Source organism: Bactrocera neohumeralis, chromosome 4, assembly GCF_024586455.1.
Source record: "Bactrocera neohumeralis isolate Rockhampton chromosome 4, APGP_CSIRO_Bneo_wtdbg2-racon-allhic-juicebox.fasta_v2, whole genome shotgun sequence".
NCBI lineage: Eukaryota > Metazoa > Arthropoda > Insecta > Diptera > Tephritidae > Bactrocera > Bactrocera neohumeralis.
Window position 1 is genome coordinate 39,173,378 of NC_065921.1, and position 20,032 is coordinate 39,193,409.

The 20,032-nt window shown below is 35.8% G+C and overlaps 2 protein-coding genes across 2 annotated transcripts; both read left to right on the forward strand.

Moving 5' to 3' along the window:
- Positions 1-1,959: 1,959 nt before the first annotated feature.
- On the forward strand, positions 1,960-4,682 carry LOC126756441 (endocuticle structural protein SgAbd-6-like). Its single transcript, XM_050469509.1, has 2 exons — positions 1,960-2,055; positions 3,940-4,682. Exons 1-2 carry the CDS (start codon positions 2,044-2,046, stop codon positions 4,333-4,335), a joined length of 408 nt encoding a protein of 135 aa, XP_050325466.1. The 5' UTR covers positions 1,960-2,043; the 3' UTR covers positions 4,336-4,682.
- Positions 4,683-14,971: 10,289 nt separating this feature from the next.
- On the forward strand, positions 14,972-16,186 carry LOC126756433 (larval cuticle protein LCP-17-like). The gene is made up of 2 exons (XM_050469500.1): positions 14,972-15,043; positions 15,138-16,186. Exons 1-2 carry the CDS (start codon positions 15,032-15,034, stop codon positions 15,807-15,809), a joined length of 684 nt encoding a protein of 227 aa, XP_050325457.1. The 5' UTR covers positions 14,972-15,031; the 3' UTR covers positions 15,810-16,186.
- Positions 16,187-20,032: the final 3,846 nt, after the last annotated feature.

The window sequence follows — 20,032 nt, forward strand, 5'->3', positions numbered from 1 at the left end:
ATTCCACCCGCATTAAATTCCTTCTCGCATTACATAACACACCCAATTCTAATAGCGACAGTAATCAATTTGCGTTGACAATAAAAACTTGACGCTTCCTGCAACGTAATGTTTCGCTTGTCTCAGAGGCGGCATTTATCGCCACATCTCCACGACAAAGGTCTGCAAAAAATCTTGGCAAAAGCACAAAACTAAACTAAATATTTTGAAAAAGCGCGACAATAGAGCCAAGCTTTGCACCGCTTGTCAAGTTGATGAAATCGCGGCGCACGCTTCGCCTTGGCCATAACCGCGCCAAAAGATCGCACTTAACGATCAGCCAAAAATTAGCAAACTTCACACGTAACCACAACAAAGACGCGCATTATGCGAAACACATCAATCGCAGATAAATCTCATGGCGCACAAATGCCCAGATGTTGTGGCATGTCGTCGCGGAAATAATAGCAGCAGAAGATCAAGATGAGCGCGCAATTATCGCCGACAATCGACAGTCGCAGTGACAATATGTATGTTAGGAGCGCCCTTAAACGTAAGAAGAAATTTTTTTCGTCGGATTTGCTGCCTCCTTAAAATTATGTCTTCAGGAGATAGTGCGATCCCTCTAGACCTAATCGGAAACTCAATTTATGTGTGCTTTTCGAACATAGTAGTTGTTTTTATATCCAGAGCAGGGTAGTTGACTAAGAAGTTTCTAGAAAAAAGAAAAAATCGGAGAACATATAAAATATGCATATGTATAAAGGATCAACATGAAGGACTGAGTCGATTTAGCCATGTCCCTCTGTCCTCCTGTCTGTCTGTGTGGCTGTATATAAGTATATGATCTAATCTCTCAGTTTTTAAGATACCGATCTAAAATTTGCACGCGTGTTATTTCGCTACAAGAAGCTGCTAATTCGTCGAAACCACAGATATCGCACCACTATAGCATATAACTGCCATACAAACTGCACGATCGGCATCAATTACTTCTATGAAAAACTTTTTCGAGATATGTATCTTCTCGAAATTCGTCATGAAATAATATCCAAGGCAATAGTGAAATATTCGAAAAAATTGTTCAGATCGGATATCTATAGCATATAGCTGCCATACAAACTGACTTATCGAAATCAAGTTATTGTTGTGAAGCCGAAGCTAACGTGTTTTTATTTTTTCACTTCTGCGGATGACCCTAATGTAATCAAAACTTGTATGGCTGCGTTCAGTGTTGCCGAACGTGTCGTGGCGCTCCATTGGACACACATATCCACAAATCTTTACACACGTGCGATCTTAAAAGCACGGCTAATTTGTTAATACACCCTGTTGTTGTTGCTGTAATTGTATGTGAACATGTTTTACAAGAATTTCATTTGACTTTTTGGGTGAGAAGCGTGCAATTACGGCGAGACAAGAAAAGTCGCACCTTTGCTCTTCAGCCGGCATCTTTCTCCATTTCTTTCCGCTAACGAAAAAGCAAACTCGCTACGTACAGTGAGTACAATTGTCCACCATTCACAGAGTAAGTTATGTTGTGGTCTTTAATTATTTAACCCTGACATTTAAAAATGTGCAAACACCAAAAACACACACATGCAAACGTTTATAGACTGTCTCAGATCCATGCAAAGTGTTAAATGATTTTTTCATACTTTTGTTTCTGTTTAATTTTTGTTGCTTTTTTATGGTTTCAGCGTACATATATGGCCTTTTTCTTCTAATTTTACAGTTAGCGCTCTCCAAAGCCACATTCATGCCGGCTCTGAGCAGCGTAGCGTATAGCATAGCAACACGGACAGTGCCGTTGGTTGGGGCGCAAGCGGGCGAGGCGTCTGAGTTTTTGGCTTTAAAAATCTGAAATAAAAAACAGGATGTGAAACATGTTTGGCATATTTAAATAATTTCATGCAATTTTATAAAATTAGTATAAAAGCCTGTCGCTTCGAGCCAGTTGCTAACATTATTGGTTTTGGGTTCATCACAGTTTTTTCTATTTCGCACTCTCGCTTTTGTTTCACATTTTAAGTTCTTTCTTACCCGAAAAAATCAACGCGCAAAATGGTTAAAGTTGTAAGTTTCAAAGGAAGAATAAATAGATTGTCCAGAAGTGTTTGTGCAACTGTACTTGTACTAGTGAAAATTCGTTTGTAAAACCGATTATCCAATATTGAATAGTGATCTAGTGAAAATTTTTGAAAAAAAAGAGAGCAAGAAATGGCTCTTCTAAGAACTTTGCCTATTTTAAATGATACAATGAAGTCGTGATCTAATGTACAAATGTACAAAATGCACTGCGTCGAACAAAAATTTGAAATCACATTACATTCGTAGTAATCATAGAAGCCTGTGTAAAAATATTTTTTATAGTATAAGGATGGAGCACTTTTTGCAAATTTAGCTTGGCTTTTTTAATATTTCAATTATGGAGAATAGAACACGTGTACGGCATAACTAAAGATTACTACAGAAAAACAATCCAGAAACATTCCAGTTCATTATTCGAAAAAGGCTCTTATTCTTCTAGACTTGTACATGTTTATAGATAAATTACTTTGCCAAGCTTTCAAATTATTATTATTTTTAATTCTTAATTAGAAATAAAAGGGAATGAAGTAATCACGCTTTCCTATAAGATATAAATAACCGGTTTTCGAATAGAAGTTAACATGCTTCAGAAAGCTTTCGCTCTCAATTACAGAGCTTTTAGCTTTATGATGATCTTCTAGGTAGATAAATGGTCTCTACACTACCTTATGTACTGTAGTGGAAAGAAAAGAGGAAAGCCTCCTTTATACTATACCATTAAGTATCTCACTTGTTTGTTGAAAAAATAAAATTTTATCTATTGTCACATATTTACCGTCAGAACTACTTTAGTTCTAGACATTAAATTTCTCAAGCGTGTGCAAGCGATCGTTATACTTAGTGCAGAGCTTTCTAGCGAGAAGTATTACAAAACACAAAAGATTCCATACAAGAACTTGATTTTAATAGCAGTTATTTGCTAGAGTGGTTCGAGCTGAACTATTTCTTCGAAAAGTGTACCGTTACTTTGGATAGTAATCTGTGTAGAATTTCGTGAAGATATCTTGTCAAATTAAAAAGATTTCATTGAAAAAACTTGAGTTTGATTGGTCGATTTGTATGGCATCTACTATATCAGAACAGCATCTCGAAACTGAGGGATTAGTTCGCTTATATACAGTCAGACATGGATAGATAGAAAATAATTTAGGCTTTGCATTGCGACCTATGGTCTATTGTGCCCTCTCCTATATCACATACATATGCTCACAAAGGTCCAGCACTCTAGGAGCGTAATGGGCGCGACTGAGGTGATGTGATCCACAGTCAAACCTGGTTAAGCTAGAGTTCAAGGGAGCTCAATCTCATTCTCGCTTATAGAGGTTTCTCGCTAACCCGAGTGCGATAAAATAATAAAGTTATTTAGTTCAACGTAATGGAATAGGCAAAATATTGACTAGAAAACAATACAAAAACAATTGTAGGAATTTTCACGAAAGTTAAGAATGAGCCATAAAATAGCAGATGTTAAATTTTGTAGTAGTTTGTAGTGTAGTGTTGACTCTCTCTTATAGAGGATTCTGTTTCTCGCTAATAGAGGTTTTGGGAGCTTAAAATGAGGGTCCTGGCTCTCACTCTCACTTATAGAGTTTTTTTTACTAATCCAGTTCTCACTTACCCAGGTTTGACTGTATATGATGTATACTCGTATATCTTAGAGGGTCTTTCTTATCTTCTGGGTATAACAAACTTCGTGGAAAACTTAACGTACCCTGTTTAGACAATAAAAATTGAAAGCGATTTGTTTTAATAGATTGTTCAAATAATTTTTTAGTATATTTTTTTTTTCTTAATTATTTTTGATCTTACATATTACTTCTATAACACTGAACATTTTTCATTTAATAAACATATCCTCAACTCTTTCAGTTCGTTCTTTTCGCTTGTCTCGCCGTCGCTGCTGTCTCAGCTGCACCAACCGAAGAGCCAGAACGTGAGGTTGTAGCCATACTGAAGTCCGAGATCAACAAGCGCGATGATGGTTCATACGATTTGCACTACGAAGGTGGTGATGGCACCATCCGCAAGGAGGCAGCCAGCGTAGTCGATGAAGGTACCGAAGATGAAGCACTCGAAGTTAAAGGCTCCTACAAATACATCAACTCCGAGGGTGAGGAAGTCGAGGTCTTCTACACTGCTGGCAAAAATGGTTTCGTGCCCTACGGTTCAATCATCAATCCAGAGATCTCAGCTGTAGCTGAAGCTGCCAAGGACTTGCCCAAGGAAGAGGTTGTAGAGCCAAAAAAGAAAACCGTCAGCGTCTAAGGAAACTGTTACCACAACAGAAATAATAATATTTACTAATGAAAAATGAAATTAGCGTATATGGAAAATTGTAAAGGGAGAAAGAAAGAGCGGGTGATGGTTCTATTAGTCAGTTAAGTGATATGGTATGAACGACAAGAATTGACACTTTCGGTTTAAGAGTTTCTTAGTATAAATTTATGTTACAATTTACAAATAAGTATGATCTATACTATATACTAAAGCGAAGAGTTAACAGTATATATGTACATATGTATATCTAAGCATAAGTTATGAGTATGTCCTCAAATTATATATATACTTCCAAACAGCGACACCCGAAGTAAAGATAAAAACTGAAAAAGAAATGCCTTATGGATTTTTATTGACGGCGATTTTAGCTATCGCAAAATCTAGAGCGAATATTGAATATTAATGAGGCGGGTTGATAAATTCAGCGCACAAAAGATTGCTTAAGTTGCATAACTAAAAGAAAGCTTGCATAACCACCGGTTTGATGAGGTGAAATGATCTACTCTAAAACGAAACTCGTTCAACGGTAATTTGCATATAATTTGGGCGTTATCGCATTTCGATATCAGCCCCAGTCGCGTTGGACAGACAACTTTATTTAATCTGCTAAAATAAATAGTTCTGATTTCTATTCTAATGGAAATGGGCAGTACTATTATTATTTCTAAAGTTTTTTCTTCTACAGTCTAAAAAATGTATGAAGATTTACACACGTATATACATACATATGCATGTACTGGGCTATTCACCTTTGAGCTTAGATAAGGTATGTGTGATTGGGAGTTAACAGAATGAGCCCATTGAATGTATAATATATGCAGAGCATGTTTCAGGTACCGTTAGAGCTTTCACACATTGTAGAAATCATTATGTTGTGACATTATGCAAGACTAGTATGTTGCTTAATTTGCCTATAAATGGGTTTTACGGCTTTAATTTTATTGATGAAAAAACGGCAAAAAGTAAACAAATTGATATTCTTACTGATAAATACATACGTATATATCTATGTTTGTGTGTTTATAAAGAGGTGAATGTACACTCGTGGCCACACAAACCTTACCACTATATTTTCTTACATTTTTTTCGAACTTTTTCGTTCGTTCGGGATTTTCTTCTGTTTAGTTGTTTTAATATTTTTAGTAAGCATAACATAACTAAATTATATTATCTAATTATAATTATAGTTTTTAATTTATTACCTTTATTGAGTAAAACACAAATTAGCTTTTCTGTGCTTATACAAAAGCGGCCGATTTTATTGTTTTTAAAGTGGTACACCGACTAAACTTCGTATTTCAATAAAAAAAATAAAATAAAATATTAATTTCAATTATAGCGTAAATGAAATTAAATAAAAAAATATAATTTTTTCATCGCATGTCAGTCTCTTACTTTTCGAGCTTATTTTGTAAAGCTCACTATCTTCCAATTGATTTATCTATGGCTGAATGTGTTTTGTTTTTAATTTTTAATATTTTTGATAAAAAAACATGTCATTAACTTATTTCTAAATAAAAAATTTCTATACCGCAAAAAGTACCGCTATAAAATGTAGTCAAATATGCACAATTCTTGAAATTTTTAAGTGGTAAGGTTTGCGTGGCCACGAGTGTAACTACAGTGTTACCCACTCGAAGTGTTACCAAATTCAAACTGCTATAACTACCACACTATTAATGACAGCGCGCTTAAATTTACACCAATAACAAATCATTCCATTGTTTACAAGCGTACAAAAACATTTTAGTCTGTGTCGTGTAAAAAAGTTATACGTGATGGAATTTAAACGTAATAGTGTGATTGCTTTATATTTGGCTGGAAAATCACAAGCAGCAATTGTTCGTCAGCTAAAACATCTCGAAGTGAACAAAATGTTTGTGTATCGCACTATAAATCGTTACAATGATACTGGCAGCATCGCAAAACGCCATGGAGGTGGTCATAAGAAAACAGCAACATCACCTGAGATGATTCGAAAAGTGAAGGCTCGACTTGAACGAAATCCACGTCGAAGTGGCAATCAAATGGCTAAAGAGCTGAAAATTTCGCAAAGTTCAATGCAACGACTGTTGAAAAATGAGCTAAAGGTCAAGCCTTACAAGTTCCAAAAAGGACACAATCTTACACCGCAGCAAAAAAAGTTAGACTCGAAAGAGCGAAGGAGTTGTTACACTTGCACGAACGTGGCGAATTTCCGAACATTGTGTTTTCTGATGAGAAGAATTTCCCTATTGAGCAATTCATAAACTCTCAAAATGACCGTGTTTGCTTGACCGAACGCACGTACGAGAATTTAAGCCTACGAATGGCCACCCGAAGTAATTTCCCATCGCAAGTGATGGTATGGGCTGCCGTGACCGCTGATGGGCGCTCTCCAGTCGTTTTCATCGAGCCTGGTGTCAAAGTAAATGCGACTTATTATCGTGAAAATATTTTGGAAGGTGCTTTAGAGCCGTGGGCACGTAAACACTTCGGCCGGAAAGAATGGACGTTCCAACAAGACTCGGCGCCGTCACATAAAGCGAGAATTAACCAAGAGTGGTTAAAAAATCATGTTCCACGCTTCATTTCGTCGACACAATGGCTTTCGAATTCACCAGACGCAAATCCGATGGACTTTTCCATCTGGTCCATTTTAGAGAGCAAGGTGCGGACTAAAAAATACACCAGTATGGATGCGCTCAAGAAAGCGATTGTACGTGAATGGGCCAAAATACCACAAGCTCACATTCGTGCAGCATGCAACTCGTTTTTTGACCGTTTGAGGGCCATAGTCAAGGCAAAAGGTGGCCATATCGAGCTAAAGTGAATGGATTCTAAATTTTTGATTATTTTCATACATTTTTGTCATTGGAATCAATAAAAATATTATCAAACTAAAAAATTATAGTCGTTTGAATAGGTAACACTTCGAGTGGGTAACCCTGAAATGCGTTCTAATTGGTTTAAGAAATGTTAAAATCAAACCTAAAATCCAAATACGTTATTAAAGGTGATTGGAACTTCTTTCTTTAGAACTGAAGATTTATTTCTTTAAGATTATCTCCTTTAATGTAATGTTTTGCTCTAAGGCCTGAATCAAAACGGGATTGTCCGCTTTACATATATTTACTTATCCTTACGGGAAAAAGTCTAATGGAGGGAGGGTACACGATCTTGTTGGCTAATCGACTGTTTTGTTCAAACAAAACATTGCCGAGATACGAGCTTCAATTTAAGGCATCAAGTTTAGTTATCATGGCACGATAACGGTCGCCATTGACGGTTACGATCTTACCGGCATCATTTTTGAAGATATGTGGACCGATAATTTCACTTGCCCACAAACTACACCAAACCGTTGCTTTATTTTAATAAATATTGTTTACATACCCACTGAGCCAGAAATAGGCCTTATCGCTGAACAAATTTTGGTTCGGAAACGTCGGATCTATTTGGAACATTTCAAGAGCCCATAGAGTGAAGCGATGTCGGTTGGGAAGGTCGAGTGGCTTCAGTTCTTCCACAACCTGTATTTTGTACGCTTTCAATTTAAGATCTTGCTGTAGAACGACCAAGTCGTTCCAGACGTCAGTCCGAGTTGGTGCGAACGCGCCGAATCGAATCGCTCGATAGGCCGATTATCTTGACCATAAGATGAGCGAAGCGCGCGAAACAAATTCTTTACAGAACGTGAATTTCCGTAGTAAAATTGAACGGTTTGTAAATAACATGAAAGCATGACACGACTCGCGCGTGATCTGTCAAAAAAGGCTATTGAAAAAAGTACATCTACTTGGATCACCCGTTATATTCGAAACGAAAACTCGAAAATTGGAAGGAAGAGCAGATAAAGTGATGGCGATGACGACATAGCTAAATATACCAGTAATGAACTAGTTTCCTAGATAACATTAGTAGTGTGGTAAGTAACGCTGTAAGGGTCATACTTCAATGGGCGATATCGGCAAACCTAGAGGGAAACGCCGCTAAGACGGTTATAGTAATATTTACAAGGACGTAGAAACTCCCGACTTGAAAACCTGCGAGGCTCAAAAGTGTTGAGTTAACAGTTAAGGAGCATACCAAGTACCTCGGAGTAGTTTTCGATAGCAAACTGATGTGGAAAGTCAATGTGGTGGAGGGAGAACAAAAGGCCAGTGGTGCCCTATATGGTCTACATAGGTCATATTCCTTAGCATACATTCGTGTTGCACAACGATAGTCAAGTCATTTTGACGTTGACAACCTATTCTGCTACAGAAAACCGTTGGGGCGGATATAACGATTAACTGTTCTCTGCACCATAGGAGCGCTAAGGACCACTCCACCGACTACACAAAAAAGCCTACTCAACCTAGCACCAAACGACATTACAGTGGAAAACTTTGCAATATAACTATCCGCAAGATTAGAAGCGTTAGTGGAATTTTCCAAAACGACTTTCGGGCATAGCTCAATAAGCAGGGATTTGGTGAATAAAAAAGAACGCTTTATATGGGAGAGATGAATTCAAGTCAGACTAAAAGAGCTTGGATGGCACAAGAGTTTAGGCTCCGTCATTCAGAAGAATCAAAAATTGCCAATGGAGTGGGAGCAGGTATCCCTTGTTCGGAGCTTGAACTCAAGCGACCTTTCAGGCTTCCCAAAAGTCTTTGCGGTTAAGAAGGCGGCCGAAATATCTAACATCGCGGGAAACAACATAAAGAAGATAAATATATGTATATGCCGATAGCCAGCTGGCAATTAAAGTAACGCATGACATCAGAGAATGTTCTTAGAAGTATCTACCGGCATTACAAACGATTCGGATGGATATAAGTAGACTTTGAAACACCTCCTATTCTTCCGTCTAGTATATGGCTGACGTCCTATATGACGAATATTTTACCTCAAATTAAACTAAACCTCCTGGCAGGCGGCCAGTATAACCTAAACTATCTAATCTGTAGTTATATCATATTTCACATACATGCTTTCACTTCTTCTTTTTATTAAGCGCTTCAACCGTTGGTGGTTGTACATCCCAAGCGCAGACAGATACCTATGCCCTTTGTCGCTTCACTATACCCTTAGAGTTCATGCAGTTTGTGATTCCATATTTTTCTATACCTATCCTCTCACGGAGGACAGTTCTCTCGAATGCTCTAAGTGCTTCCTCATTTCGGTTCGTAGTTGTCTACGACGTAAAGTAGGAATCGAATAATAGATATATTAGCTGCCACGTAGTTCCTGGCACGCGATAAATCTTTTGCTGTGTCCTCCAGGTACTTTGTCTTGCCCTCGTTCGCCACAAAACTTTCCTCTTTCGCATATTTGAAGAATTATTTTCCAGAGTTCAGAAGCGAAAATGAACACTAGAATCTTTGAAGGCTCTCAGTGGGAAGGAAAAAGTCGAACAGTTTTAAGCCAGTAGTGCTTGGTTTTCTTGGATGGGTGGATGTCCCAAAAATAACTCAAGATTTAAATTTTCCGCCATTTATGTAGTCAAGTCAAGTGTGATTTCAACAAGACAGTGCCACTTGTCATACAGCCTGTGAAATACGTCAATTACTGCATGAGATATTCCCAGGTCGTGTGCTCTCTCGTTTTGGTTATCAAAATGGGTCCACTAGATTGTGTGATTTAACACCTTTAGTTTATTTTTAACGGAGTTATTTAAAATCACAGGTCGTTCGCAACAAGCCCACAACAACTCGTGCTTTAAAGCAAATTTCAATTTTCATCAATGAAGTTCGGTCACATTTATGCAGAATTTTTCGACAAATGAGTGCGATTGTTTATGGGAATAACCCTATTCCAATCTTGTATTATTTTTTGGACATCCTTTAAGAGAAACTTCCATGCAATATGACAGGAATGGAAGTATATCTGTTAGTTTTTAAACATTTGGTATCTATTTTAAGAATGAATTTTTATTGAGTTAAATTTTTTCATTCTTATAAAAAAAAAACAAAACGAATGCAGAGCTTTTTATGCTCATTCTTGTGCTATAAATATATTTTCTTTACCTATAATGAAAAATAAAGTGAGATATGTATTAACCATGTTTTTGCACAAAAGTGTTATGACAGATTCAGGAGTTATGAACTTTTGTTTTTAAAACATTAAACATTGGAAAAATAATGTGTTAACCATGCACAAAAGTGAGTTATTTTATTTTTAAAACATTAAATACGGAAAAATAATCGAGTTTTTAGTGTTGTCTTAGAAACTTTGTTCGTTAATGCGTTTAGTTTTAGTCAAACTTACCGCATGAAAAATTTTCTTTGTAAATGTGAACCAACTAATATGTGATGACACACTATTTACTTGCTTTGGTCAATAAATTAGCTCATTGAATAAAAAATATGACCAAATAGATGTTTCTAAGATTTGATGATTCTAAGGTTGTACAATACTTACATACATACATATATATAGTACATTGCTAGCGATCAGTAGACGAGCAATGGTTCTATTGATTATGCATTAAGTTTCTTCTAAACTTGTATTCTTTTGCGTAAACAATTATCGTGAAATATAAAAATTGGGGAATTTCAACGATTTTGTTTTCTTAGAATGTAAGAGTGATTTTAAGCGGCTTCTTTAAAGCTATTAGATGTTTACGTTGCTACTCACGATTGTTATAATCAGCGCTTCGTGCGTGATTTCTTTGTTAGTTAAGTTGTTTTATTTGGCTGTTACATTTTCTCATTTCATTTAAATGATAAACAATTTACTCTGGATTAAAATATTAATTGTTAGCCGGTATTTTTGTTTGTACATAAACATATGTAAATTTTTATTTTTTTTCTCATATTCCGAAATGATAGTTTAACCCTCTGCCTGACAATTTGAGTCTGATTTTGGGGAGCGCCAAGCCGCAATTTTATATTATTCTAGTAACTGTAAAAGATCTGTTCTGGAGTCAAACATAAGGTACTCAATTACATTAATTGATAATATATATGTACATGTAAAGGCTGATCCAAACAGATGTACTTTTTCAATAACCGTTTTTTGACAGATCACGTGTGAGTCGTGTCAAGCGTATTCAGTATTGTTTGACATTTCAATATGGAAAGATTTACGCCTGAACAAGGTTTACGAAAATTCACGTTATGTAAAGAATGTATTTCGCGCGCTTCGCTCAACTTATGGTCAACATAATCGGCCTACTGAGCGTACTATTCGTAGCACCATCACCCATCTTGAGGCCCAGCATTCATTATTGGATAAAATTTGACTGAACAGGCATCGTCCAGTCCAGCACGCAGTAATTGAAATATCGCAGCTTTAGCTGAGAGTAAACACACCGGGAAGAGTCGATTCGGCGCCATTCGCAGCAGTTCGGATTAACCTATGGAACGGTTTGGCGCATTTTACTTCGAGATCTTAAATTTAAAGAATACAAAATTCAGCTTGTGCAAGAACTAAAGTCGCAAAACCTTCCCAAGTGACATCGTTTCACTCTATGAGCTCTTGAAAAGTTGCAACGTTTCGAGCCAAGTTTTGTTCAGCGATGAGGCCCATTTCTGCTTCAATAAGTATGTAAACAAGCAAAACTACCATATTTGAGACGAACACCAACCTGAAGAGATTCAGGAGCTGTCATTTCATTCAGGAAGAAAACGGTTTGTGAGCCGGTCGAATCATCGGGATATATTTTTTCAAAAATGATGGCGGTGAGAGCGTAACCGTCAATGCCAACGGTCGACAATCGCGCCATGATAATCGACTATTTAAGGTCTGAAATTGAACATCGTGATCTCGGTGACATTTGGTTTCAACAAGACGATGCCACTTCTCACACATCGCATCAATCAGTGGATTTATTGAGAGAACTCTTCAGTGAGCAGATCATTTCACGTTTTGGGCCGGTCGATTGATCACCGTGGTCGTGTGATATCACACCATCAGATTTTTTCCTGATGGGATATGTAAGTCTAAAAGCTATGTGGACGATTCCGCTCATTTCAGGTCGTGGAACAAAACATCACGCGTGTCATTCGCCAGTTACCAGTCGAAGTACTCGAACGAGTCATCGAAAATTCGACTCCAAAGTTTGAAAGAGATAATCTTCAAAACAAAATGTTATTTCAAATGATAATAAACATTCATTAAACTAGAAATTTCTATGGCTTTTTATTAAAAAAAAGTAGCATCTCGAAATGAATCACCCTTTATATGGATGGTACCATTATATATTTATATAAGTATATTAGGGTGTTTTATTTAAACATCTTTTTATTTCTTCGCGAACACATGGAAGTAATGCTTTGCAGTACTTAACACAAATTCATTTAAAAAGCGTTCTCCATTTATCGATCTTATCCTCAGACCACCACCAGTTCTAATAAGATTAATTTTGCATTCATTCAAAATATAACAATCTTCATAAACCTTCATACTTCATAACTACATACATACTTACAAGTACGTCAACTCATGGGTTCATAAGTAAGCTTCTTCGCCTTGAAATACATTAACTTAAATAATATTGATAATAATAATAGAATATAAGTATCCATATTCATTTGTTCAAATTTTCTAATCTTTAATTAAAATACAATTTTTATTATTACTTGGTTTGTACTAGAACTGGTGTTAAAGCTGTCGTTCACTTTTAAGTTCTCCCTATAGTTCATACTCATATTTCATTCCCAAAATACTAATTATACCATATGTTTGCAAAGAAAAAAAATAATAACACTTAAGTAGTAGTTGTGTGAAATGAAGTGCTAATTATAAAATTTGACTATAATTTAGAAGTATTCAAAAAGTCTAAAATAAAAACAAATATGTAATTCTAAATATAAACAAATAATCAGCGAGTATAAAACTAGTTATGAGGATTAAGTGAGTTAGTGTTTTAAACATTTTGTAACAATAATAAGGTGATGTCAGTAGCAAAGTGTTTGTTGTAATTCAGATGTATTGGAATGAATAGTCATTATGTTGTCTACTCTGAGCATAAGAAGCAACACGAAGCAACTTTCATTGAACCCTTTGAAATCTAACAACAACAATTAAAAATCCATTATTTCCCTGCTTCGAAAAAAGCTCGATGAATCCACAGATTTATTACACAGGGTTGGTCAAAGAATTACTTTTTATTTTCCATTATTGTTGTGGTATGCTTTTTAAAATAATAAATTAATTTTTTTATTGAAAACATAACAACAATGTTAAGTTATTGAATTTTTCTTATTTCGTAAAGTATTGTGATGCATCGAAGTGATCGACAATAGATCGATTAAAGAGTAGTTACTAAAGGCTTCATAATTTAGTTTAGTTAGCCATTTATTGTGAGCTCCTTTAATTGTTCAAAGTGCTGGACCTTTGTGACCATATGTGATATAGGAGAGGGCAAGACCTCAATTCATTTAAATCTATCTATTGGTCGATGGTCACGGAGGAAGCACTTTTTGGAATATTCTACCGAGCTTGGAAACTTTGTGGAAGGGTACATCAAAGTATTACTAAAGACTAGCACTTACTGGAAACCCCTTATGTTAGGTATTCGTTTGGAGGCGTTCTTTGGCTGCACCAAAGTTATAATACCCTTCAAAAATAAAAGTTTCCCATACATCACGGGGTTTAGAGTACTTACCTATGTGATATGCTCAAAGCAAGAAAAAAAATCAAAATTATCAGAATTATCAAGATTTTTAAGTATCAATTAGGTTAATATAATCGACAACTTTCAACGTTCTATTGTATAATACAAGTGCAGCCGCCGTGAAACCCATCTTTATATGTAAAGTTGTTAAACCTCCAGAAAAGAGCCATTAAATTCAAAACCAAAACAGTAGACTCGACAAACCCCTCCACAGCTCCGCCTTTGTGAGACTATTAAGTACTCAACACTTATTAAAATATTAAAAAACAAACAAAATTTAAATAAATCGCCACGAAACAAGTTTCCACCTGTAGATCATCATCGCGGCATTAGGTTACGTGAATATTATATATGTATATACGCCAACCCAGCTCAGGTTAATAAAAAATTTCGCAAAGAAGTGGAAAAAACACCAAAAATACGCCGTTTGGTTAATTAAAAACATTTTGGTTAGTACTTGTTCGCAAATTAATTCTGCGATAAGAAATTGGCGCAAATTAAAGGCCGGAGAGTGAAAGGTTTTGTAATCGAATTGGCACCAAGCTGAGAAAGTTTAGAAGCGATCTGGAATATGCGAGTATGGTCCAGCTTATGGTCGAGCGGCTTGCTTGTATAGAGCAGAATTTCGCTAATTATTATTTTTATATCTCAACTTATCTCTCTCAACGGCGCTCTGCCGTGCGGTGGAGAGTATGTGCGTTTGCGCGCCGGGCGTAAGAGCTACCCTCGTAAATAACACTTCGATTTCGCGCATACTAAATAGGACGCTGCTTAAGTTTATAATGATTTAACAAAAACAACAATAACAAGAAATGTATATATTAATGAGCGGTTATTCTTATTGTTATTTTCAACATTTTTGCTGTGTGTGAGTCAGTATGAGTTAAGCAAATGACACGAAATAAAAAACAAAAGAAACAGACATAAAAATATCTCTTTTTTCGCGGCAAAAAAAAATCAAGTGTAAACGATGCTAAATTGGATGATTCTTAACTTTTCTTTAGTATAAAAGTGACAAAAGTTTGAAGAATCGCATAAGTGTGAAGCTGAGCTTTGGCGAGTGTGAACGAGTGCTGAGTGATTTGCGAAGAACAAAAAATGTACAAATTTGTAAGTTTTGTTAAAACGGCGTACTTGAAGCAAAACATAAATTTTGATTTACAAAAATATTATATAATATTAACACAAATCCTCTGTATTGCAGATATGCGTGTTGGCCTTTGTCGGTGCCGCTTATGCGGCTAGCATCGGTGCTGGCGTGGAATCGACCACTGAAAAGCGTGAAATCATTCCGCTACTGCGCTATGAGACCGACAGAAAGCCCGATGGCTCCTTCAGCTTCTCCTACGAGGGCGGTGATCAGAGTGCACGCGACGAGGCTGGCGTAGTGGAGAATGTCGGTACTGAGGAGGAAACGCTCGAAGTCCATGGCTCCTACCGTTATATTGATGCCGATGGCCAAGAGATCGAAGTACACTACACCGCCGGCAAGAACGGTTTTGTGCCAATTGGCACCAATATTCCCGCTGAAATCTCAGAAGCCGCTAAAGCAGCCGCTGATCAGCCCAATGAACCTGTGGAAACGGAGAAAGTGAAGCGTTCGGCACATTCGAACAAGGAAGGCAAGGAGGAGGAGGGCGAAGAGAAGGAGAAAGAAAGCAAAGGTGGTAAGCAAGACAATGAGAAGGAGAGCAAAGAAGAGAAAGAAGGACAGAAGGAAAAAGAAGGCAAGGAAGAACAGGAAGTGAAAGGAAAGAAAGAGGAACAAGAAAAACCTGAACAAACCGCAAAAGTGGAAAAGGAAGAAAAACCTGAGAAAGAAGAGAAGGAGGGTAAGGCCGAAGAAGATAAAAAAAAGGCGAAGCGAAAAAAGTAGAGCAATCGGAAAAGCCTGAGAAGTCCGAGAAACCTGAAAAGTCGGAAAAATCCGAGAAGTCCAAAAAATCTGAAAAAGAAGAATAGTAGGTCATCTTGAAAATACAGTGAAACCTCTACATCTGAAAACTGGCAAAGGACTTCATGTTCATGATACAGACTTACCCAAGAAAAAGAACGAACAAATTAAAAAGTTGAGTTGTAAGGTTGAAGATTTTATCTACCTTCCGACACTGCGACATGTATAGTATTTGTAAAAATTTAGTTTTTGTAAGCGCGTCTGACACATTTCAAAACTGGTTGTTATAATTACATAAGTATCTAGTTTTAATGTGAAATTTATTTTTATAAACACAAAATATAAAAAATAAAAAACAATAAAAAATACGAAATTAAATTGTTTATCATTTGTGTGGCAGATTACAACCAGTTGTAATAATTTACAACTGTCAAAAAAGATATTAAAAACTCATTTATTAGCGGTCACAACGCGCAGTGGCAAAGAACGCTCTTATTTAATTAAAACAATTATTTTTATATTTCTGCGCAAAAAAAGTTGTTTTGCTGCATTTTTGTGCGCGAACAAACAGTCGCACGAAATGATAACGGAATGAATTATTGAATGCGAAATTTCATAATTATTCTCACAAAACGTATTAATAATGATAGCTCGAAAATTAAAAAAGAAAGGCACTTGAAGCAGTGGCTTAGACAAATAGCTTCACACACACACATATAGACCTTTCGTCCACAAACCGCCAATTAAATTCATTAAGATGCGCAGCCGTGCACCAAATTAACAAATTATACTGTATGCAAGTAAGCACACACACACATATGTATATACGAATATACACATATACACATTACGCTAATATTTATGCATATATCCGCTTGTACCGCGCTGGGATGTGGCTGATTTCAGCCCACTCGCCCACTTTGTATGCATTAAATGATCGGTTGGAGCGCTTGCTGCGCCGCTGGCTCGGGATGGGAACCAAATATTCGAGAATCATCGTTACGAAATCATCGAATTCGTTGTTGTTTACTCATTACCTGTTTTACATTTGTTTGCTATTTATAATTTTCGGTTTATGCTTATTGCAATGAAGATCAGCTTGAAATATGCAAAGCCCGCAGCGCCGAGAATGCTGTGAGAATACGAAAAAGACCATTAAAGAACATTGCAAGCTGATATAAGATACATATTAGCAAATGTTTTGTTGATTTCAGTTTTTGCATTTCAGCTGTGAGGACTCCTAATTAATGGTGGGAGAGCGGTTGCTGCAAATGCGTTGCAAAGATCCATTGATTATAGTAATGAAACCCTAATTGAATGAGAAAATGTTCCAGCATGTTTTATTTATCTATCCCATTGACTCGATGACTGACTTTTAGTTATTTACACACTATGCAGTATCAAAAATTAATGTTGATATGTTAGATAAGTTAAAAAACGTTTTGTTATTTTTATTAAAAAAAATGTTTTCTGGGAGCTATGCTCCTTTATTGAATTCCACTTAAGAACTAAAATTAACAATTAATTATACTTAACTCTAGACCTATGTTTGCCGCTGCAACGGGTACGGAGTTTGCTGACGCTGCGCTTCCCACAGGTTGGCACTACACGTGTCGCACTCTCAGCGATTTAGTGGTGTCATATTATATTACTTTGTATCATATGATATTAGTGCATCATATGATACTTTTTGAATGTATGGGGTGCTAACTAGTCCCCCCATGAAATTCAAACGTCCTCGTTTGAACCTTTAGGTGTATTAAAAATTTGGTTGAGTCCTTCTATTGCGGTTTGTGACAGTTTATTGGGTTCCTCTTCTTTTTGTTTCATCAGAAGATTCTTCCCGAAAATTAAGGCGATGATTATTAAAATTACGATTAGAGTGATGCTGGTTCCGAATTTAACTCTGTTTGCTGCTTCTAACAGACTTACTTCCTTTGTATTGTTGAAGTTAAGCTGTTTCAGCATTTCCAGCGAGAGGAATTCTTCTATCTTGAGTGGTGCGGATGACGGTTGTAGGATGGCTGGTAGTGGTTTACTTGCTGTTCTTTCTTCGCTATAGAACTTTTTCCCGTTGATAGCAATGGTTACGTTGGTATACAAAATGATGAAAGTCCCGTTTAGAAATGTAGATTCGTTGTTTATTAAAATTTCTCCGTTGTATTTATTTAAAAGTAAAATTCCAGGTCCCATTTCCTATATAGTTGGGATATGCTGATTGTTGACCTCAGTGCAGTTTGGCAAACGACTTTTTAAAAGATTAATTATACAAGTATCATTACTTAAATACTACATTATTACTTAAGCATATTTGTAGGGAATTGTATTTCTTACAATAATTTTCTATTCCATAAATTCCCTTTTCGCAGTTTAAAATTGTATTAAAATTTATCTTATTGATCCTCCCGTTATTTTTTACTGCCCTAATATCTAATGTTTTACAATTTTGGTTATCTACGGTTGGGAGGCTAACAATATAAATTATAATTTTGCCATTAGTTGCAATTTTTATTTCGGAAAATTCGAGTGCTTCGTCTAAATTTACATATGGAATATTGTCATTGTTTATTACTTCCTTTCACAATATTTATTTCTTCATCTGATAAAATAAAAGAATTTATTATGTTGGCTTTTGCCCAATGTATTGCGTATGCAATATTTAAAATTTCCTCCTTAATTATTTCTAATTTATTTTTTAGCTGTAAAAATGCTTCAATTTCAAAACTTTTTTCATTTTGCATGGTTTTAATTATATTATTTGTAATATTGGTTATCTCGCTAATTTTGCCAATTGTAAGTTTGTTAATTAATACCTGATTATTGTTATTTTGTAAGACATTATTTATTTTATTTGAAATTATTTCGTAGTCTTCATGGTCAGGACTTCCTGCGATCCATTTCCATGCGCTACCCAGGAAATTTAACGATCTTTTTATTTTTTGTTCTACTTTGAGATTGTTAAGTTGGGCTCTTATCTGTGTTATCAAGTGGGATATGAAGGGATAATTAGGTTTTTGCGGATAGTTTCAGTTTTGATAGTCGCTTCTATGTGGTCAAGTGTGTCCGTATATTTTTCTATGTCAATTTCATGTATTATCCTAAATGTTCCTGTTTGCAGTCTAGCTGTTCCCTTTTCTATTGTTATTAATTGGGAGTTTGAGTAGTCGAGGATCTGTACTTCCGCCAGGCATAGCGGTAGTAGTATTCTGAAAAAAAATATTATTTGTCCTTTTTCAGTTAACACGGTACTATTTCTATCTTCCTTAACTATTTCCTTACTGTAGGGTTTACTTAACTTAGTTCCTAATCTTCTATTTTTCTTAACGAATATTATTTGTCCTGGTAGATATGATTTTATTTCCTTCTTACTCTTATTATGGTATTCGATATCCTTTCTTTGTTTCTCGGCTAATTTTTCTAAATTGTTTTGTCTAGTTCTTTCTATGTCCTCGGGGGTAAATGTAACATTTCTATGAAAAAATAGGTCTACTGGTCTTTTAAATGTTGTGGAATGAACTGAATGATTATACTCAGATACTGCTCTTTCTAAAAGTTCTTCAAAATTTCTGTGTCCACCGTTTTCTTTTATGCAACGCATTATTTCGATTAATGTAGAGTGGAACCTTTCTACTTGTCCGTTAGCTTGGCTTTTGTATGGAGGAGTAGTGTAAACTTCTATTCCTAATTCGTCTTTCATCATAAATTTTAAAGAAGCTGAGTTTAACGATGGCTCATTGTCGATAACTATTAATTTTGGTACTCCGAAGAAAAATATAATATCTCTTAAAGGTTTTCTGACGTCTTCTATTGCTCTGCTATTTAGGCTTTTTGTTATTGCGTATTTTGTAAATTTATCCAAAGCTGTCATAACTATTTTCCCTCTGTTAAAAATATATCGATATGGACTGTGTGTCCTGGATATGTTGGTAATGGAGTTTCTGCAATTTTCGGTTGATTGGGATGTCTCTCGTACTTATTTTCTTTACAAACGGTGCAGTTGGCTATTATTCGTTTTATTTTATTTAACATACCTGGAAAATATTTTGTTTCGAGAATTTGTGTTTTGTTTTCAGTGGCATTCCTATGCGCTCTTAAATGTTCTTTTAATATGACGTTCTCCTGTTCTTGTTCGTTACTAATATCTTCAACTAATTTTTGGGTATATCGACTTTTAATGTTACTAAAATGAAAAGGATAGATATTTT